Source organism: Gallinula chloropus (genome assembly GCF_964237585.1).
Source record: "Gallinula chloropus genome assembly, chromosome: 7".
NCBI classification, from domain to species: Eukaryota; Metazoa; Chordata; class Aves; order Gruiformes; family Rallidae; genus Gallinula; species Gallinula chloropus.
The window spans coordinates 27,061,956-27,085,158 of record NC_140092.1 but is presented as its reverse complement, the minus strand read 5'-3'; the positions used below and the strand labels follow the sequence as shown (position 1 = coordinate 27,085,158).

Sequence of the window (23,203 nt, the reverse complement as noted above, 5' to 3'; positions counted from 1 at the left end):
CAGTCATTGCAGAACAGGTCTTAGAAGCGATCCCTTTCGAGTCATGCCACCATCGCTATGCGCTCCTGAGAAACAGCAATCGGAATCTCTTGCTACCACAGCCAGCCATGGGGGTGGCTTTCATGTCCTGCACAGGCAAGGCTCCACTAAGCCAGCAGAATTCCCAGAGAGCAAGTCCCATCTCACTTTAAAAGCGGCACACAGGAAGGGCACGAGTTTTTGGCGCCAGGTTCAGATGAGTCATGGAACAAACATCTCCCCTGCCAGTCCGCTGATCAGAAGCAAGTGCAGCCCTGGGTGGCATTCACAGCTCCCCAGCCCACCACTGAACCCAATGAGCCTCAGGACTCACTTCTGCAGCCCAGGACAAAGGCAGCAGGTGCCAGGGTGTGGAAGAAAGGAGAGCACAGAAAGGGATAAAGCAGTGTCCCCTGATGTGAGGTTAAAGGGAAGATAATCTAACAACACACAAGGTTGGGTCCTTACTTCTAAGGAAAAAACAGGCAGGAAAACAAGGCCATCTCTCCCCCATGAGCAACTTCTGATTTGTAGAAAGGTAAGGGGCTGCTGGTACAGTTTCTGTTCCTGAGAGCCCTTGTCACAGTACTCGATGGTTAAATCGGGCACCGCTGCTACCTCATTTAAACCAAGGTGTCCTGGTCCCAACTGGGATAGAGTTAATTCTCTTCCCAGTAGCTGGTATGTTGCCAAGTTTTGGATTTAGCACAAAAAGCAGTGTTTACAGTTAAGACAAGGACTTCCCAACTTCCCAGGCCCTGACATCCAGGAGGCACAAGTCTTCTGCAGGTGGTGCACAAGGAGCTTGGAGGCAGTCAGGACAGCTGACCCCAACTAGCCAAAGGGGTTTCCACACCATATGACATCATGCTCAATATACAAACTGGAAGAAATTGGGCAAGGAGAGACGTGGCTTGTAGACTAGCTGGGAACTAGTCAGTGGTTGGTGAGCAACTGTGTTGTGCATGAGTTATTTTGTATATTCTTTTGTCATCATCATTATTACACTCTTCTGTCCTACTAAACTGTTTATCTGAACCTATGGTTTTCACAGTTTTCTGATTCCCTCCCCCATCCCACTGTGGGAGGGAGGGAGTGAACAGCTGTGTGGCTGTTTTAGCTGCCTGCTGGGTTAAACCATGACACAAGGAAATCTGAAGTGTTAAGAACATCACCATTTCAGAAGGTGACCCTTGATCGTAGATTACAAAGCAGACAGAACTTATGCAATCCCAGTTGAGATATCCATTCCCAGAACCCCAGTGTTCTCTCATTCCATAACATCAGCAATACATTAAACACACACAGCTCCCCATCTCACATTAGCTATTCTGAAATGCATTCTAAAAATGCAGTCACAGTTGCTCAGTCTCATACTCCATATCAGATGCCCAACAGTCAGGCATTACAGCACCTAAATTACACACCAGAACCAAATCCTACAGTGTAACTACACTCACATCAGGGATGGGGGGGGTTGAAAAAAAAAAAAGCTTACAAGTGCTTTTCAATCAAGTTCAGAACCAAAACTACAGACAAATCACATGTACAGTTTCAACAAAAACATTAGCAGGAGGCAGATGCTGACTGGACTGATAGTTTCCATTTGTTTATTTAACAGTCATGCACCATTACCAGCATTAGTCATTTGGTTCCTATTCTCCCCCCACCCCTCCACCTCACCCCCAAACCACACTGTTCTAAGACTTATCAGCAATTCTGCTTCTGAATAATTAATGCTTTTTCTTTTTTAATTAACTTATGGTTATGGATCTGCATAAAAACCCTTGGAGGGGGGTATTTGGGGGGGAGGGTTTGTTTAAGCACTACTTCATTCCCTGGTCCACCTGAATCATTAATAATCCTGCAAAGAAACACAACCAGTTTTCCTTAGGAAGGCAGTTTTATTCCTGGGAAGTGCAAACAGAGTAACTTCTATAAGAACAGACTACTAAAAGTTGCAGGATCTGCAAAGCCTTTATTCAGCAATTCTACAGCAAGGGGTTTTACCTTAATCTATTTTCCCCTACATAGAGAGGCTGAGGGAGCTGGGCTGGTTCAGCCTGGAGCAGAGAAGGCTGTGGGGGGACCTCATTGCAGCCTTCCCGTCCCTGAAGGGAGCAGAGAGACAGGAGGGGAATCAGCTTGTTCAAGGGCAGAGACTGGCAGGACAAGGGGGATGGAGTGAAGCTGGAGGAGGGAAGGGTTAGGTGAGATCTTAGGGGGAAGCTCTTTCCAGAGAGAGTGGTGAGGGGCTGGAAGGGGCTTCCCAGAGAGGGGGTGGGTGCCCCATCCCTGGGGGTGTTCAAGGCCAGGTTGGATGGGGCCCTGGGCAACCTTGTGTAGCTCCAGGCCTGGAGGTTGGTGGCCCTGGTTGTGGACGGGGGTTGGAGCTCTGTGCTCCTTGGGGTCCCTTCCAACCCAGACCAGTCTGGGATTCTATCACCCACCACCACCCCAACCAGTGCAATTCCCACCCAAACCTCACAGTTCGATACAGAGCCAATTTGTGAGAGACTGATGAAGCAAACATTCAGCATCCTGGACTCCATAATCTCATAATTCCCAATCCACTGCAAGATGTTACTGGTTCTCTTGCTGCCCTTTTGTAAGGGAAGTTGCTCTCCAGCTGCAGTCACCACCTTACCTGCTGCTGACTAGCACCGATAGCCCTCCAGCATTCCCAAAACAGAGGGTATGTAAGCTACAGGTCACCCTATGCACACCTACTGTTTTACAGGGCTAGTCCAGTATAAAACTAGGAATCTGGAGTATTTAAGGGGAGCAAATAGAATGAGATGAAGTCTATTCTAATTTTTTTTTTCCATAACATCTTTTCATACCACAGACAACAACTGCTGATGGCAAAGGTGGGGGGGAAGGGGATCGACACACACACCCCACAGATAGACACAGGATTCATCTGTTCTGTTAGAGCATGCTAAGTGGTTACCCCAGTTTTGATTCTCAGCTGCAAAGTGAACCCCATTGTAGCTCTCTAGGTGTTGCTTTCTTCAGCTGCATCAACAAAATAAAGGGTTTTGCCTGAACAACTCACTTCCAGCTTTCCAGTCACAGCAAAAATAATCTGAATTTGGGTATAATGCACATGAAATTTTTTTGCTAGATGTATGTAGAATACAAAACCAGGAACAAATGCTCATCTACAGGCTGCAGTAGAGAGACTGGCAGCTCAAATTTACAGAGCACTTTACAGGAGGCAACAGAGCACATCCTATTCCCCCTAGCTATTCTCATTTAAATATCACCTCAAGGCAACTATTAACAAGAAAATCATGCCTGGGACATAGCTGCTTCCAGCTCCCCAGTTATTACTAGAGGAATCCAGTGCAACAGAACGTATTAGGTTTTCTTCTCTACAAATTACTTTCTATCTAGAAACTACTCATGCCTATTTGCAAAGCTTTGGAATCTAAAGCACTGCAGCAATGCAAGCACTTCACACATTACAACCAGCTTCCAGTATCAGCACAAAGACTACAGTGTCTCAGGAAAAGGTACATCAGCATCATTATTTAGTGAATTTGATTACAGTAGTTGTGCAAGGATGCATCTCGATTGCTATCTGCTCTAAATATGGAGCACTGCATGCTGGAAACTACAAGTGGTATTAAAAAAAGCAGGTGGCAACAGTATCCTGTTTTATGCAAATTAATTAAAGCCCTCAGATTCCTGGCAAATGGCCAGAGCTCCCAGACAAAGTCTGAAGGTTTCCCAAAGGGAGGGGGGAAACAAATGACCAAACTAGTTTTCGGACAGGCAGTAATATACTCTAGCATGATCACTCCTTGTGATTGTATGATATCAAGCCTAACAGAAGAATCCCAAATTAGTTAAAGCAGAATTGTAATCTAAATTAGGACATTAGTAATTAGGTCAAGCTAATACCAAAGCCCATCATGCACAACGTTATGAAGAGACCAGCAAGGCCTCTGAGGGCTGTGGAAGACACTTGAATGGCAAAAAGTTAGCTAACTGTAATTAGTGATTATGAACAAAAACTTTCTTCCATATTGACCCATTTAAAATAAATAGAAATCCTTTAACAAGGTATTTGTAAGTTTAATGCGTGCAAGGCTGGGTTTGACAACAGATTCTTAAAGGGTTTTATACCCAGAATGTGGCAAGCAGGTATTTCACATGCAGTGACTAAACTGTAGAGTTACTTAATCTGCACAACAGATGAAAGCTTCCTCCCTTAAGGTTCACAAAGAACTTCATGACCACAGAAGCTATAAATGCTTTATCAACTTCTCTATTAAAAAAAAAAAAAAGGCCAGACAACCATGTCAAGTGGGATGAGTTCAGAATGACTGCAGGTTCCCCAGTAGGCAGCAAAACAAGTACACAGAGAGGAAAAGAAACCACGGAGAAAGCTCCTCTATCTTTTGAGAGACTTGAAATCTCCATGCACAAGATACCAGCTGATGATTTTCAGATGACTGGGACTTCTCAGCAAGCTTCAGTGTCTGAATATACCATTGACCACTGAATATACCACTGAGTACTGAATGTCTTACCCCACCAACGCTGCCTTAAAAAAATATTTAGGCAAACTCCTTATCTCTGGTTTTCCTCACCCTCCAGTATCCATCCCATACAGCCACTTCCAAAATCTTCTCTTTGCTCCCAGTCATCTTGAATCTGCACACTTTCCTTCATCCCTCCAATAATCTCTTCCAACAGGCAGGAATAATGATCTATTTTTATCTGACTCTGCCATGGCCAGCCTCTGTAGCAACCTTGACGTGCCACCTACCTATTTCTCTGATGCTTTTGCCTGATTTCATTCTATTCCCTAATCCGCAAATGCTTTTCCTGAGATGGTCCATATGGCCGCCTATTCCCGGTGCGGCCTGCGCTGCTGGGTGAGACCAACACTCCCTCCAGCCACTGCTGTCTGGCAGAGGTGACACAAAATACTGCTCAGAGCAAAGCAACCACAGTGGATACCTGACTCTCTCTCTCTCTCTCTCCTTTGTTACAGGACACCAACTAGAAAAATCTGTCGTTAAAGGGCTGCATTCCCCTCTAAAGGGGAATTCTAACGTGTGCCACGAACCAGCACAGACATCCACAAACACCCAGCTCTGGAGTCCTCAGCACAGGAAGGATACAGACCTGTTGGAGCAGGTACAGAGAAGAGCCACAAAAATGATCAGAGGGCTGGAGCACCTCTCCTGTGAAGGAAGGGTGAGAGAGCTGGGGTTGTTCAGCATGAAGAGAAGGCTCCGAGGACATCTTAGTGCGGCCTTCCAGTACCCAAAGGGGGCTTAAAAGAAAGACGGGGACAAGCATTTTCGCAGCAACAGGACAAGAGGTAACAGTTTAAAACTAAGAGCAGGTGGATTTAGACTAGATATAAAGATGCTTTTTTATAATGGTCAAACACTAGCACAGGTTGCCCAGAGAGGTGGTAGATTACTCATCCCTGGAAACAATCAGGGTCAGGTTGGACAGGGCTCTGAGCAACCTGAGTGAGCTGAAGATGTCCCCACAGAGAGGGTTGGACTAGATGACCTTCAAAGGTCGCTTCTAACCCAAACTATTCTATGGAACAGGACATTATTAAGACATGATATATGTAAATGCCTGTTTCAGCCTTGCTCTTTAAGATTTTAAGTGTGTACTGAGCCTACTAATGGCAGTAGAGCATGCCAACACCTCTGGAAAACACAGAGCACATGTCATTCACAGGCTTTCACAGACACTGGAAGCTCCAGATCGGTCATGCGAAGCTACAAGAAATGGCCAGTCAGAGGAAGAGTGAGAAAAAACAAACATTCTTCTCTGTGGACTTAAGATTTTGTCCTTAATATTCTGTTATCCTACAGTGTGTTTTAAGTTCCAGTCACAGAAGTGAGTTGATACCACAGCCAACGTACAAATGACCTCTTCTACAGAGTCTAGGCAATTTTCCTCTAAATTATCAGCACATCTGATTCCAGACTGCCATTACCACCTCACTTACATTCCATGCATTTCTCAACTGACCACAAGATTTCCCTAAATTCCTACACTTGACTATGCACAGTGATATTCCCCCGCTCACTAGAAAGCAATTCCCAAGTTGTGGCAACACCTGAAAAACCCCAATACACATCACTTCAATAGCAAATCTATCCCTAACAACTCAGAACAAATTCTAACAAGATGGAAGTCTGTAATTATGAAGGGCTTGTGACTTGATTACCTAGTTCAAGTCTTGTGAAAGACATCTCAGCCTCATTTTGTCAGCTAAACTTGCCAAAATTTTATGGTTACCAGATCTCAGATGTTCTCAAAAGCATGAAGATGACTTGAAGAGCATCAAAACAACTTCCAAAGCAGTAAGATGATTCAAAGAGTCTAAATTCATTCACAAAACTGGGCACAAGTCTTCCACTGTGAAGGAGCCAGCAAGAGGGAAGTTTGCATCTGATTTTATAAAAAGGGCTTTGAGAAAGATTTGGAAGCATTACAGATCTTTTGCTGAATCCCAATCATTCACCTAGAGTAAAACTATGAGAGAGCTAAGACAAGCTGTCCAATTCACTCTGATTTATTAGATATAAAAAAACCAAACCTGCAAGCTTGACCCAGCTAAAGCCACAGACTTACCTTATCATCTCTATTCTAAGTGGACAGAAGTGACTGAACTAGGATAACTGTAGCTAGAGGTGGACTTACTGGGAGCCTACAAGGGCAGACTGAGTATATTAAGAAAAGGACAATATTCAGTAACGCTGTAGAAACTGTTTGGTTACTCTTACTTATCATCAGCCTTGAAACATTTATATAGAGACTAAAACCTAGTGTTATCTAAAAAGACACAATAAGGTAAAGAAAACAATTAATTGTTATAAAGACATTTAATGTTGTGTTTTTATTACTGTGATACATTTAATTTGAGAAAAGAGGGCTAATCTTATTAATGTTTATAAATATCTGAAGGGTGGGACACAGGGGGACATGGGCAGCCTCTTCTCAGTGTCTGTGGGGACAGGACAAGGGGCCATGGCCTCAAGTTGGAGCCCAGGAAGTTCCACCCCAATCTGGGGAAGAACTTCTTCCCAGTGAGGGTGAGGGAGCCCTGGGACAGGCTGCCCAGGGGGTGTGGAGTCTCCTTCTCTGGAGAGATTCCAGCCCCGTCTGGACGCCGACCTGTGTGACCTGTCCTAGGGACCCTGCTTTGGCAGGGAGTTGGACCCAATGATCTCTGGAGATGCCTTCCAACCCCTACAATTCTGAGATTAGCTTTGGGGGTTTTCTACAAGATGGGACATGCAAAAAAAGTCTGTGACTGGAGGTGAAAAAAAGAGGAAATATGATTTCATAAAACCCATCGTTCTAGTTTTTTCAGAAACATTCATATGAAATTAGAAATCTGTTCTATCAGCAGATGATGCCATTAGCTTTCAATATGAATAATGATAAAGAGTTTATAGTGTAGAAACCACAGCAATGGGTATATGACAAAAAAAAAAAAAAGAGCTGAGAGCAAACAAATGTCAGTCCAGACATTTATCTCGGATTTGTTCAATAAAAAAGCCAAGTAGGGTTGGGGAAGAAACCCCACTTTCCTTGCAAGGAAGAAAAGAGGAAAGAAAACTGTAAGAATTTTTACGTTACACTGATTTTTGTTTGTGGTTTTAAGTAGTCTGACAGAAGTGAGGGAGGTGACAAATGAAGTTTTAAAAGTACTTTTAGCCTTTGTTCCTCCAATACCATTATTTTTTTCCTCCAAGAGTGATAAAAATTAAGGTTTTTCTCATTTGCACTTTGTCACTGGGGGACTTGAAATGGTGAGGACCTCATAATCCATAAATGAAAGCAGCAGCACATCCTCCCCTCCAAAGAGACAGAACATTAAAACAAAGCCTTTGCAACACAGACTGAGAGAAAAAAGGAACCAAAACAATCTCTATTATAATCTATCTGAATCTATATTATGATCAATAGAACAAGCAGAAATGCTAAAGTTTTTTAAAATTAGGTTGGCTTAGAGCAAGGTATGGCATTTCTTTAGAGAAGAGGAAAAAGTCTGGAATATCTGTTGTCTGTACATATTAATCAACTTGAGACCTCAGTAAATTCTGGCATGAAGACCCCAAACTGAATTTCCCCAACACCACAGTGAAAGACACTGGCTGCAGAGTCACCTAACTCAAAGAATAGCAGAATTTGCCCAGAAATCTATTTCCTACTGCAAGCCTAATACTGCAGCATCGTTAACCCCTGCACAAACAGCATTCAGTACGAGCACCACACTTATCAGCGAGAGCCCGTTACCTCCTGGAGACAAGGATATCCAGTGACCTAAGTTTTATATATACACAAGAAACTTGCAATAACTTGTATCATATGTCAAGGTTGTCGTGTTTCCAAGACAAGCCTGTTTGGAATTGAGTAGACCAGGAGCTCTACCCAGAATTTTAACCTAGGAAAGATTTTGTAGAACTCCTGTATTTCCAACACAGGTTGTAGAGCCTTCAGAACAGAATTTGTTCTCTAAATCTGAAAACACTGGATCCTAAAAAAAAAAAAATAATCACCTTTGACACTAGTAGCACAGTACTGTAACTTTATTCTACATATATATCAAATATATGTAATTTTAATTTTTTTTATTGGGTTCTGACCATTGCTGAATTATTTCTACTCATCTATATGGAAGTTTCTTCATTATTAGGGCAACTTGTCATTCTGTTTTCCTGTGAAAAACACACAGCTATGTTATATTAGTAACAGATCCCACTGTAAACAATTTCTTTTTCATTCTATCATATTCTCCTATCAGGAGGGTTTTTATTTGAATAAATGGGGAGAAGGGGAGTAGATATGAGGTAATGAACAGGATATCTGTATATAAAGGAAATTCAAGGAGTTACTGCTGCCCAAGGTCAATATAATTCAGAATGCATGAGCAATATATACCTGGAGGTTTGCTTACTGTCTGTCAGGAAAATAACAGAGTGGATCAATACTTGAACAAGTACTTGCTTTCAAAGTTTTTCACAGAGTAAGAAGCTTCTTCAAAGTCACTATTTTCCTATTTTAAGAAGTGCTGAAATACATAAAGCCATATCCAACATGGGCTGGAAAACTAGGTTCTCAGAGAATACTGGCCCCAAGAAAGCAGATTGACTTGGAAATATACAAAGATGGTATAATGAGACTACTGGGGTTTTGATGTGTACTAGAAGGGAGCTCACTAAGCACTCTGTCACACTGCTGGACAGAGAAAACATTACAGGTCATTCCCAGCTATCACTGCTCGACTGGACAAGTTATTCACTTGAGTAATCAGACTACAAAAGCTTAAATTTCTTTAATAGAGAAATTACAGGTCAATTAATAAAGAAATTAGAGGTCAATTACCATGCACTTTAAATTTCTGACCTTCTGAGTCAGAAGCATGACCATCTCTTAAATCCTTAAAGGTGAGAAATACCAAGACAGCACCTCAGACTGCTACTGACTCCCCATCACAAACAGAAAACCCCAGCATAACCTCACATGCAAGCTTGAGGAGCACTACTAACAGCAACATCTCTGCTCAAGAAATTAGTTAGGTCAGCTAACCCCTCTTTTTTTAAAATAAATAAACACTTCAGATGGTTATGCTCTGAAGAATAAATATGTAAAAACACCTTTTGACACAGGTTTGCCCAGCCCTCCTTCCTTATCTAAAGGCATCTCACTTCAGTGACCAAAAAATTCCCCCAAACACCAAAAGTACTTTTCAAAGTAGCAGCAGTGAGCCAGCTGCCTCCCCCCTAACACCACTGAGGCAGTGCAGTTATGAGTCACCAACCTGAATGAAACCCAACTGGAGGTGGTTACGTTGTGCTTAACCCCAAAAGTCACCAGACATCACAGCCTGATTTTCATCACAGCCTGATTTTCAAACCTCCAGCTGAACGTGCACAGACACAGACGAGTGAACTCGCTCCAAAAGCTACTGGGAAACACACTACCAGAAGAGCCATCGCTAGGAATCACTTTTCCACAGAGAAGTTAACTCTTTTCTGTGTGCTTATGCATAAAACTAAGTACCTCAGTGCTTACCAGTACTTGTCATGCCTTAAATTCTGATCAGCATGATTTCAGAGGTATTAATCAACAAAAAGAAGACGTCACAGCCAGCAAATGACTGGAGGGAGAACACAATGATGGATGAGTGTTGCTTCGTGGGGAGACCTATATCCCAAAAAGCTGTATTAAAAAGTCAGATTAACAGTTTTTACCAAACATATGTATATAAAGAAGTCCACAAAACAGATGCTTTCTCAAAAAAACCCCAAACTATCAGTTTGTTGGCTGACTCTCCTTCCAAATTAGTCACCAGTAGGTGACAGGTTTTCCTTGGACTCAGAGAAACCGAGGGACCTCCTGGTTTTGATATTGCCCCAAAATTGGGCAGGCAGTGTCCTTACTACTGGTTGTTTCATGATAGCTATCAAGCAGCTACTTCAGCTCTGATAGATTAACGTGGCTGAGGAACTTTAGCTTCCCACTTTGTAGGCAGGTGTGCTGGAAGAGTTGGGGAATCTTCTCCAAGAGGTCAGGGATGTTGCTTCACTTGCAGAAAAAGAGAAAATACAATTTAAAAATATTTCCAAGGGCCAGAAACTCTCCCCTACTTCTACCTGGGAAATGAAGATCCAGGAGAATGCAGTCCACTGGTCAAAATCTCTAGAGCTCTTAAATCTAAAAATCGAGGATCCTCTGAATAAAGCTGAATTTTTCATTCCTCCCTTGTCCAAAACAGAGCAGAAAAGGAATCCCATGAACAAGGAGCATTTTTAATTATTCTATTGAACCTCCTCCCACTGCTGCCATGAAATACACCTCCAGTACATCACTCAAAAGACCATGATAGAAACAAAGTAAAATTTAACACACTCATGAACAATTTTCCTTCACACCAGCATCCTAAATCATAAGCTATTTACCAAGATTTCCTTTTGAAAGGAAATTAATCCACATATCTGAGCACTGGGTTGTCAAGGACAATTGTCAAGTGGACTCTAAGTAAGTAAAATCACTTTCTCCTACTTGAAGCATCCATGAAACCTCTGACCTTCATTTCATTTTTTGCAATTCCTCTATGTTGAGACTTTCATCCAAACAATTTAGAGCAGCACAACGTTAATACAAAAATACTAAAAAAAAAATAATCATTTATCACAAAACCAAGAAGATAAAAAAAACATTAAACACACACAAATATGTCATGACCCTTAAAACTTTCATGTTAAAAAGAATACTGTTAACAAAAATCCCAAAATGCAAAGAGCATTTAAAAAACAGTATGCCCTTTGCAACAACTTTCCTTGTTGCCAGGGCTTTATTTTATTACATCCTCTCACTTCCTCGTTTGTGAGGAACCACACTCCTTTTAAAGTCTAAGGTGCTCACTAAAAGGAAGAAGTGGAGGAAAAATGGGTATTTTTAGAGATGTTTTGAGACCTCTGATAAAAGCAGAGTATTGTTGACAACTTAGTTTTTCTCCTGATGTTTGGTCTCCTTCAGCAAGGAAATGTTAAAAATGAGCCTGATTGTTTTAAATGTGAACCAACAAGTCCAGCAGTGCATATCATGCTTGGGGCTTCAACAGGAAGAGTTGCATCCTCAGTTGTTAGTGAGATCTCTTATTAGGATGAAATACACCTGCAGTGCTTCCAAAAAAGTAACAGCTGACTATGAATGAATGAAAAAGGGCACTGAAATTGACTTCTGTTGTTCCAAATCAGCAGAGCAAGTAAAGCCTTTGAATGAACTACTCCCTGACACCCCCACCCCCATCAGACAGAACATGAAAGTCCTTCCTACTTCTAAAGCAAACAGAAAGCAAAGAGGGGCATAAACATCTTCACAGGGAAAGTTGTTTTGGCTTGAAACAACAAAGTGTGCGCTTTGATGACAGCCTGAGTTACTAAATCAACATTTAACTTTCTCGTGGAGTACACCTGTTGAATGTTTAAACATAACACTTCTCAGGGCTAAATAAAGCAACAGTTTCTCTGATGCAAACCGACCGAGGAGGATGCTGTTTCACACTGTGACGAGTTTAAATGTATATAAAGGCTCACACACTTCATCTTCAGCTTTTGTGACCCGTAAGTAAAGTGAATCTAGATGAAATCTAGTAAAGGGATAACATAAACATGTAAAAAAAAATGTATTTACAGGAAAATAACAGCAAAAAACCCCACCAAGAGGCACAGGCTGCTTCTGCACACAGATGCTGTCCTTTCCCCTCGCACCCAGAAAGGCAATGAACTTACCAGATTAAACACAGTCTCCACTATGTCTCTGTTGGACACTTCCCCGACTTCCACCAGTCCCGTCAGCACAGCAAACTTCATCCTGATACCTCGGATGGGGAGTCCCGGATTCAAAGGCTGCAGCACGCTTCCCCCTTCGGCGGCATTTCCTTCTTTTCCCGCTCCTCCTCCTCCTCCACCATCACCTGTTGGCTGAACAACTTGTTTGTCCTCGCTCGCCATGGCCGGTTCACTTCAGGTTACGACTTGAATCGCCGCTCCGGGAAAGGGGGGAGAGACTTGTGCTCCCGGTGAAGGTAACCGGCGGCCCCCGCTCCTCCCCTTCGGCTCCGGCTCCTGGGGAAACCCGTGTCCGACGCGGGGGGAGGGAGGCGGGGAGGGAAGAGAGGCAGGCGGGGAGGACGCGCCCTCGGAGTCCCAGCTCTCTCCCTCAGCAGGAGGCGTCTGTCAGCCGCTCTCTGCCCTCAGGCAGGTATTTACAGTCCTGAAGGACAACCAGAAGAGGTTTTGTCAAGCCGCGGAGGGGACAGGCGCTCCCCACAAGCCCCAGGGTCCCACCTCCAGCCAGCGGCCCCCATCCCCTGCCCCGCGCCGGGCAGGCGGCACCGGGCGGCCACAGGAGCGCTCACGCCGCGCCCCGAGGAAGCCCTGGGCTTCCCCACAGACCCGCGGCTCGGTGAGAGCCCCGGCCCGATCGGAGGGATTTCGTTATCGCTACAAGTAATTGGGGGTGGGTTTCTTTTTTAAAGGGAACACGCTCCTCCCTGCCCGTCGCCTCTCGGGCTCCTGCCCTTGTGCTGCAGCCGCCGCCGGCTGCCGGCGCGGACAGGTGCAGCGACCCGCCGCCGCCGCCGAGCAAGTTCGCACTCACCGCTCGCTGCCCGCCCGGCGCCGCGGCGAAGGGGGCGCGGGCTGCCCTGACGCCCGGGCTCCGGGGCCGGGAAGCAGCTGCTCTGCCCCGATCGCCGGCTGCAGAGGGTGGGCTGCGCAGCGCCGGCCACCCCCACCCCTCTCTCTCTCTCCTCTCCCGAAGGCGCCTGAAGTTTCAGCCCCCGCCGCTTCAAGCCGCCGTCTCGATCAGCCCCATCTCTTCCTGCCGCCGCTGCCGCTCTCTGCCGCCATGACAGCGCCGAGCCCTCGGAGCGCTGCCGGCCGAGGAGCCCTGCGCCTGCGCGGCCGGGCGCGGGCGGGGCGGGCCGGAGCGGCGCGGGGCGGGCGCCGCTGGCTCGCGCACGCCGTAGGTGCGCTCAGGTGTGCCAGGTGAGCGGCGCGCGCCCGTAGCCGTGCGGGGCGGCGGGGGGGGGGGGGGAGGAGGGGGAGAGGGAGAGGAGGGGCGGGAAGCGCGCGCCCGGCGGCGAGGCGGGAGCGCTCCCGTCCGCTCTCCTGCGCCTCACGAACGGCCTCAGCCCGCCCGCCGCGCCGCCACCCCCGATCTGCCTGCTCCGGGGGTCGGGCTGCTCCCGTGGGGGAGACCAGCTGCCTGCGGGGCCCCTGACGCCGCGTACAGCCGCTTGCCCCAAGTGTTATTGGACTGTTGCAGAACTGTTGGAAGCCCGCCGCTCCTGCAGGAGCTCTCCTGGCGGGGCTGGGGGGAGGCGGAGCGGTTTTTAAAGACCGAAATAAAGCCGGAACGGCCCCGGCCCCGCGCTCTGCCTTCAGGGCCCCAACCCGGGGGAAAACCGCAAGCGGGGAGCCGCAGCAGGCAGCGCCTTTGCAGGGGGAGGAGGTTTAAAGGCTCCCGCCGTAGGAGGAGGGAGCGGGGCGGCTGGGGCGCACGCACCCCGTCAGCAGCCATCCCGCGGCGGCGGGTGAGCCGCCTCCCCGCCCTAACCTCCGGCCCGGCGCGGGCGGGAGCCCTTCCTCCCTCAGGGGGAGCGAATATAGGTCATGCGAGGCGCCGCCCGGATTTAACGAACTGAGCTGAAAGAGGCGCAAGAAACCTGGCGCTCTTCCTGCAGCTTAAAAGCCTTCAGAGTAACGCCGGTTGCGTCGGAGGCAACGCGGCTTATTGCACGGCCCGCGGGGTCCGCGGGGCTTCCCCCCGAGCGGGCGTTTCGCTGGCCGTGCCCCCTGGGCGGGCTCCGCTCAGCCACAGCTACTCGGCAGCCCGGCAGGCTACTGTCCGAGCCCAACGGGGCCGGCACAAGCGGGGATTCCCCGCCCGAAACGCCGTCCCGGTCCCAGCAAGGGAGACGGCGATATTAAAATCCGGCGCCAGTCCGTCCCCGGCGAGTACCGAAGTCCGCTGGCAGCTGGGCCGTGTCCCGAAGTGGGGCGGTCCCGTCCCCGGTGGGCGGAGGCGCGGCCTTGCCCTCCCCGCCCCTCGGCCGGGCTCCCACGCTGGCGGGGGGGGGTGGCTATTTCCACCGGGCAACCGGTCGCGGCAGCTCGGCTGCGTTCGCCCAGCGGGTGGGGGGACCACCGGGCGGAGAGGGATCTCCCGCCAAACCGTCGTAGCCCTGCTCGGTCCGGCCACGGAGCTGAGGTGTCCGGAGGGGAAGGCCGGGGCTCTGATCCCGGCCCCGAGGTGCCCCTCCTGGCACGGCTGCCGCCCCAAAGCGCCTGCCCCCGCCGATCCCCCTTCCCGTGCCCCTGCCGGGACCTGCCGTGAAGGTGAACTAGTAACCCCGATCAAATCGCAGCTGAAAAATAAGCTGGATGGAGGAGAGTCGCGTTTCTAAATGCGGGGAGCAGTCTTTGGGTGCAGTAACTATACCTGCCAGTGCCTGCATACGTTTGCAGATGCAAATTCTGAGCTAAATACCCTATTGGCAACCTACACGTAAAACTGCGGGTCCTGCTTCCTGGTAAGGCAGGAGAATTGATGCCCTTTCTGTGCTTCCTTCTAAGGTGACTTGAGCTACAAATATGCGCGCGTGTTACCTCAAATGCAAGAAACCTTTTGTTTCTTTTGTTTGACTTTTAAATGAACTTATTTGTCTGGTATTACACTGAATATCTGGCAATAAAGAATTAAGAGATCTGCTCCTCCCAGCTCTCGATTCAAGGAGTCTTCAATTCTGCACTTTTAACGAGCCTGCTTGTGTTAAGGATTACACATCCTTCTAGGAACCGCAGGATGTGGTACCAGCATTTTAAGAGACAGGCAAGGGTGTGAGTTTCGGTAACAAAGTATCACAGCGAGGTGACAGCATCCAAGATACCCAGAGGAAAGATCATTCATGGGTGTGGGCATAATATGCAGATAGACAGATACAGGAAAAAAATACACATACCTTTTAACACAACAAATAGGCTTACCGTTCTCTGTGCATAGAAAGCTTTATTTAAGGAGGAAAAAGGAATGAGTTTTTAGATCAGTAAAAAAAAACGGTGTTTTGAAATCTGACTCAGGTGAAACTCCAGAGACTCCAAATTCTGTTTCATCTGAGAAATAAAACTTGCACTTTATTCTTGATATTGCACCATGTTCAGCAGGGTCCAGAGAAGGGCAATGAAGCTGGTAAAGGGTTTGGAGCACAAGTCTGATGAGGAGCTGCTGAAGGAGCTGGGGCTGTTCAGCCTGGAGAAGAGGAGGCTGAGGGGAAACCTTATGGCTCTCCACTGCCACCTGCAAGGAGGATGTAATGAGGTGGAGGTTGGTCTCTTCTCCCAAGTAACTAGCAATATGATGAGAGGAAATGGCCTCAAGTTGTGTCAGGGGAGGCTTAGGTATCAGGAAAAATTTCTTCACTGAAAGAGTGGTCAGGCCGTGGACCAGGCTGCCCAGAGCCTGGAGTCACCATCCCTGGAGGGGTTCAAAACATGTGTAGACATGGGGCTCCAGAACATGGTTTAGTTGACATAGTGGTGTTGGACAGACGGTTGGACTTGATGTTCTTGCAGGTCTTTTCCAACCTTAAAGATTCCATTATGTTTGGAACAGAATTATTTGAATGTATATTTCTCTGATTGTCTACACAAGCAATGTTCCTGATAATCATGCTAAAAAAGATTGTAATTATTAAATATTACCTGTTATTCTAACTGGATATATTATTATTATTAAATAGTGTTTTAACTTGTCTGTGGCCTGATTTGAGAATGCCACACTTTGTGTGTGTTGGTATTAAATTTCTTAGGATTTGGGGGTAAAAAATATTAAAGATGCACTGGAACATGTTCCACCATAATGGTTGTTCCAGTCCCCTCCTACATAATGTTCTTACACTGCTACATTTATCTATAGAATGTATGTCAAGCCTAGACTATTTCATAGCTGCTTCCCTGTTTGAACTTGCAAGTCCTAATAAAGGAGTAAAGCTAGCTTTCTTCCCTTCTTTGCTTTCCTTCCTTCCTTTCTTTCCTCATCTCCCTTAGTTACAGGGAAAAGTATTAGGAAGTAATTACTCCCTTAGTATTAGGAAAAGATGATGCTCTCTAACTAGAGTAGCAAACACCTGCAGTTTCTTCTTTGGAATTAGAAATGTTTAGAACTGTAATGTTGATACGTTCACTCTCTCTGAAGCTACAGCAGGCTTGTGTGGTGATACACTTGATGTGTAATCTTGACATTTTAATCTTAGAGTGAGTTTCCTGGTGCTGGCATTTCTTATGCATGTTTTAGATGTCTCACATCTATTGCTCGAGCTTCTTTGTCTTTCTGTGAGTCACCTACAGTTTCCTGGAGTAGCGTCTTCCCTCTTGTGAGGAGGATACAATTTTTATTTGAGCCTTTAGACTGGCTAAGTACATATTATTGTACATCAGTTTTCCCTGTCTACTTCTCAGCATTCCCTGATTTCATGGTTGGCCTTTATTTTAGCTCTTCATTATGCCATCCACCACCAGGCAAAAGCAGGAATTAAATAGTGCTTTTTTTTCTGTACCTAATGACACGGAGCACGAGTTCTATTTGTGGCCTCTCCTGTTAGCTGTGTAGAATGCAACATTTGTTGTTAATCTGTTTTCCTCTTTTAACATCACATCAGAAACAAAATGACTAAAAGAAAATTAAATGCTAAAACCCAGCTTAATGGATTTCAGATATTTTCACCCAAACAGCATTCACCAATAGTCAGAAAATCCAGTTTGCCAGTGAAGAGAGCACTGTCACGTCAAATCCTGCCAGATCTTTATGTATTTCTTACCGATAAATACATACTTCTTGGCTACTCTTGATTGTTAAAGGCAGTGGGGTACGTACATCAGTCATGGCAGGTAATATACAGCAGATGGACAGATTAGGGTTACAAACATAATTGTTTTAATTGGATTTATCAGTCAGGTAGAACCAATGTTAAATGCTCCTGGCGACCTGTTCTCCGTTTGGGCTGGGTTTATGGTCAAGCAACCATGGTAGTTGCCAAGAACCCACCTCCATTCAGAGAAACAGACTACGTTACAGAGCTGAGAACTGGTAGTAAACCCGGTCTGAATCCTGTGCTGTGAGCTTCCCGAGCGTGGTTACCAGTCTAATTCTGGTTCTGCCTTCCACAGTCAAACTGGAAGTGTTGAGCTAAGGGGATAAAAAATGATGGAAAGTTTTCTCTATATCTTATAACTCATAAGAAAATCACAAAACACAGATTAAAAATTAACTTAATCCCCAGACTGGGACTAAGCTCCCTAAGATTTTGTTGGAAGTACCAGTAAAGTTCCTGAACTCAAAGAAAAACATATTCTCTGTTCAAATTACCTTTCAAAGTATTACTATGTGTGCTGGTTTAGAAGCTCTATTCAAATCTTATGACCCCCCCTATACACCATACAGACCCCATCTGGGGTGCCGTTTCCTGTTCTGGGCTTTCAGTACAAGAGACACATGGGCATACTGGAGTGGGTCCTGTGATGGAGACAAAGATGGGGAAGAGACTCAAGCAGCTGATGTAGGAGCAGCTAAGAGCTGGGACTGTTCAGCTGCAGGAGAGAAAAGTCTCAAGGGTATCTTTTCAATTCCTTCACCAAAAGGGTTGTAAATCATTGGAACAGGCTGCCCAGGGAAATGGTGGAGTCACCATCCCCAGAAGTGTTTAAAAGACATACGGCGCTTGGGGACACAGTGGCTGGGCTTGGTAGTATGAGGTTAACGGTTGGACTCCATGGTCTTAAAGGTCTTTTCCACCCTAAGTGATTCTGTGCTTAAGAGCTACTTTAAAAATCCTTGACTAGAAATTAAATTCCAAATTAAAAAGCTGCTTATAAATACTGTTGACCTTAAATATGAGAAGTCTTCTGCTTCTGCAGAGAACATAATACTTCAAGAGACCAACACAATCCCAACCTAAAGATTAGCCTTGCCTAAAGAGGAAGTTTTCTTTTGATTAAGTGTGAAGACTTTTGCAGTAATTGCTCAATGGTATTATATGCATTTTGTAATATACTTCAGTGCATTTTTAGAATGCAGATTGTTACTTTTCTGTAATGTATTTTTCAAAATGCACTGGTGAATTTTACTCACTTTTGTTTAGAAGTGTAATCAGCTTATCTTTTCATTTGTCTGCATCACATGTTGATGATTGGTAAGATTACTGCTTTCTGTTTTCAAAAGCACTGAATTAATAAATGAATGCTTAATGAGTCTCAGCTAGGTAGCATTAGGAAATTCATTTCCATTCTCTAATGAAATTATGCTGGTACTGATTTGAAGAATCATTGCTGCTTTAGCTCGTTTCTTGAGTTCCTTCAGCTTAGAAAGGATCTTCCAAACATCAGTGTAATTCCTTAGACTATCCAAGCCGTGTCAGGAAATGTCTCATCTCCATCAAAGGAAATGGGAACTTTTACCACAGACACTTCTGAATAAACTTATGAAACAACTCATTGTGCTCTATTTTTAATGAGCACTCCTTACGTTTCCTTTGAGTCACATACCCTTATTTTGTTAGCTTTTTTTTCCTCATTCCCTCATTTGTACTAACAGATGTCCTTGTTGTGGAAGTCCTCTGAAGAGTCCAGTGTCTGGCAGCAGTGCAAGACATGCTTACTTTGTTTTCTGCTTTGGTAGTGAACCCTACACTGTGGTCAATACAAAGACACATGACATCAGCACAGAGAAGACACTACAAATCCTGTCTCTTCACTAAAGCACGTGAGTATAAATGCCACGTCCATCAGCTCAGACATCCATGCTGGAGGGAAGTGGCCTCCAGCCTGTACTTACCTGCCTTGCTGTCCTGGACTCAAAGGATGCTGTGAGCTTGTGGAAGCAGCTGCTCAGGCCGGCAGCAGCCATACCCACCCACCTCATTACCCTCTGCTTGCCCTGCCCTCATTTCTCACATACTCTTTAAATTCTCCAGCCAAACCCAGTTTTGCTATTTAAAAGGCAAGTGTTGAACTCAAAAAGTCCAAAAGAAGCAAAAATCCTAAAAATAGCTCTGTGCTTTGGCTGGGATAGAGTTAATTTTTTTTCTAGCAGTTAGTACAGGGCTGTGGATTGGATTTGTGCTGAACAGTACTGACCATCCAGGGATGCTTTAGTTACTGCTGAGCAGTGCCTACACAGAGCCAAGGGCTTTTCTGCCTCTCCATCACCCCACCAGTGAGCAGGTTTGGCATGCAGAAGCGAAATAGTGAGACAAACAGCAGCAGAAAGTGAAAGGAATTGGGACTAAGAGACTGCTTGAATAGAAACAGGGACCAATGACAAGGAAGTGTCCACACAGTCCATACAGAGCAGTAAAGGATCAAGAGAATCAGTGTTTTAAGAACAGAATGAAATCAGGAAGGGTTGAAGACTGCAGCATTTATCAGGCTCTTCCAAACTGCAGTGTCTCTCATTAGACTATTATAATAGCCATGTACCAAGGAACATTCTGTTATGTATTTAGTTACTTTAAGAAATCACAATAAACTGAGGTGATCAAGGGTTGTCAGAACAGATCAGCTGTGGTATTTGCTATCAAGGCACTCAGACTGACTGCTCCACAAGGCAGCCAGGAACTGGGAGACACTAACTTAGTGTTAAGTATCAGGCACTGCAGAAGTTAGTATTTCCTGAAGATAGAAGTCTTTTTCATAATCCTTTCTATATTAGCCCTTACATCCCATCCCCACTACATCTATGAAACCAGAGAGCCACCACCGATCCGATTACTCCACTTAGTACCAACTGAAAACAAAAAAATAATCATACCTCCACCTCAAAATGCTGTGAGTGTCCAGCTGACTCTGGGGGCATCCATCAGGAGCTCCAGGGAAAATCTGCCATCTGGCAGCAGGGGTTGGCTGTGGTATTAGGACACAGTAAGATGTTGACCAAACATAAGAAATGAATTAAGTAAAGGTAGATTTAAATTATTCCCATGGTGTTATGTCCATCTTGGTGTGGTAACACTTGACCAGATGCTAACACACTGCTCAGCGGTGCTACTGACGTTGCAGCAATTAATCTGTTGGAAATGCCAATAGGGCACACAAAGCCATTCACAGCCATTGCTCAGATGAATACTCTGTGTGAAATGTATTTTCTTCATGCTAATAAGAGGTGAGTTGCAGGACAAGTCGATTGAGTTGTGTCTGATGTCAAATCATCACCTGAAACTGCTGATTATCGTGTTAGTAGTAAAAGCCAGACCGCTGCATCTCCACAGCTGCCAGCCACCTACTCACCTACCTAAGAGATAAGCTGATCTGTTTCTGTTAATGAGGCTTAGCTACCGTTATGGAAACTACTGATTTGCATATGTACATATAAATTAAACTTGTGATACTGTGCTTTATTTAAAAAAATCAGTAGTATGCTAGCACTCTGAAAGCTTGCAAAAATTCAGACTTTGACACACTGCAGCCACAGTGCCCTGAGTATCTAGAATTCTCTCTCATTACTGATATCTACTGCAGAGTTTCACATAGGTACTTAAAGATGGATTCACAGCACCGGTACTATAATCCTGAGAAATGAGAAAAGGCCCCAGAGATACAGAGGGTTTTGGGTTTGTGTGGATTTTTTTCAAAACTCAGTCTTGTGATTCTCATAAATCCTAAATTCACACAGAAATTTTCAACAGAAAACATTCCTGGGAGAATTTGGGTTTCAAATTTGTCTGGAAGGCTAGAGAGGTGTTCAATGGGATTGTTTTCATCAAGGACCTGCATCAGGTGAAGAAGTTGTACACTTCAGAACAGTAAAAAATGCCAAAAGAGGAGGAAAAGTTAGCAAAAAGTTAGCAATGTACATCTTATTTTCTTTATTTCTGGTCCATTTAGGAATGGTGATTTTTCACATGGGAGGAGAGATGGAAGGACGTTGCAGAAATAACTACATGACTGTGATTATCTACCAGCCAAGTAAGCACCAGAAACCTTTACACAGAGCTTCACAGACCGTGGCATAGGGCAGTGGCAGCATGCAGACCACTGCAGAGCAGCTTGTCGTCCAGGAACCCACCAGGAGCTGCTGCCACCACGCTGGTTTCAACAGCAACTTCAGCACGTGCACACCTTCCTCACCAGGCCCCACACCCTCTGTGGGGTGTGGGGGCCTTTGTGCAGGTACTTCCTGCATCCCCTTTGGTTACTCCAAAATGGTGTGATCCATTTCCAGATGTCCCAGGCAGGGGACCTGGAACTAGGTGATCTTTGAGGTTCCTTCCAACCCAAACCTTGCTATACCTCTATATCTGCAGAAGATTAACAATCACCTTCTATTTCACATTCATAGAATCCCAGACTGGTCTGGGTTGGAAGGGACCCCAAGGAGCACAGAGCTCCAACCCCCTGCCACAGGCAGGGCCACCAACCTCCAGGCCTGGAGCTACACAAGGTTGCCCAGGGCCCCATCCAACCTAGTCTTGAACACCCCCAGACACGGGGCACCCACAACCTCTCTGGGCAGCCCCTTCCTGCCCCTCACCACTCTCTCTGCAAAGAACTTCCCCCTAAGATCTCATCTAACCCTTCCCTCCTTCAGCTTTAATCCATTCCCCTTTCCATTGTACATTCTACACTTCCATCATTCTGAGCTAAAATCATTATGCCCAAGGCAGATTTTTTTTCAAGTGTAGCTAATGTTGCACCATATAATATATTTTTGTTATTCTTAATAAAGACCCTTGCCTTTTTTTAATTCTAATTTTCTAATGACTGTCAAATTCACCACTAACAGGTTCCCTTTATCATAAAAAAGCTAGCCTTCCTCTACATGTTTCCATTCCTTTGTTATGTTCTTATGAGCTTGCAAATCTGTAAGCACTTTTCTCCATTTGCAGGCCAATGCAGGGAGGTCAGGATGTTTATAAGGACCAGGAATTCCTAAAAATTCATTTTGCATTTTAGTTTTGATTATTGCCACTTAAGCATAATGACAGCATCCATCCAGCTAGAAGTTCAGTTTCATTGGAAATTGCTTTTTTTTTCCTTCAGTGAACCTTGCTAATCAAAAATGTATGAGCAATGCTTTCATAAGTCAAAAAACCCACTAAAATAGTCTCGTAAGTAAAATAAAATAAAAAATGGAGAGTGAACAACTTTCTGTTCTAGCATGGCCATCTGTCATTTATAAAGACATCACCCCATTAACCTGTCTAATCAACTCCATTCTTTTTTCAAAGTTGGTTAAGGAAGTTTATGAGGAGACATAGATGTTCTCTTGATTAAATCTGTTGTAAAACGGCCTCCCTGGTGTTCTGCTTTGTGTGCATTTACACATAGAAAGGTAATTACAAGTACATATCACTACTGTAAATTCCAGGCCTGTCATATTACAGTACATGACATTTTCATTTCCTCCTGGTGAAAATGAAACCTGATCTGTTCTGTTCAAGCAATAATGACCGATTAGAATTTGTTATTATTAATGTTTGTCCTAAAGTGCTCCAAGTCATGAGGTGGTTTCCTCCCAGGCAGCTGAATTTATAAGGTGGAAAAAAGGGGGTTGACATGTTGCTGTTCCACCTTCAACCATTCCCCTCCCAAGTCTGGTTAGGCCCTCAATGAACTGGGAGATCCCC

The 23,203-nt window shown here is 45.2% G+C and overlaps 1 protein-coding gene across 3 annotated transcripts in view; it reads right to left on the bottom strand.

Moving 5' to 3' along the window:
• Nucleotides 1–12,533, bottom strand: part of LRBA (LPS responsive beige-like anchor protein) — a gene marked incomplete at its 5' end in the record, with an annotated part of 423,662 nt that extends 411,129 nt beyond the window's left edge. For all 3 annotated transcript variants that reach the window (XM_084266649.1, XM_084266650.1, XM_084266651.1), the window contains one exon: nt 12,312–12,533. In XM_084266649.1, the coding sequence (XP_084122775.1) occupies nt 12,312–12,533 (222 nt within the window). The remainder of the gene's footprint in view (nt 1–12,311) is intronic.
• Nucleotides 12,534–23,203: the final 10,670 nt, after the last annotated feature.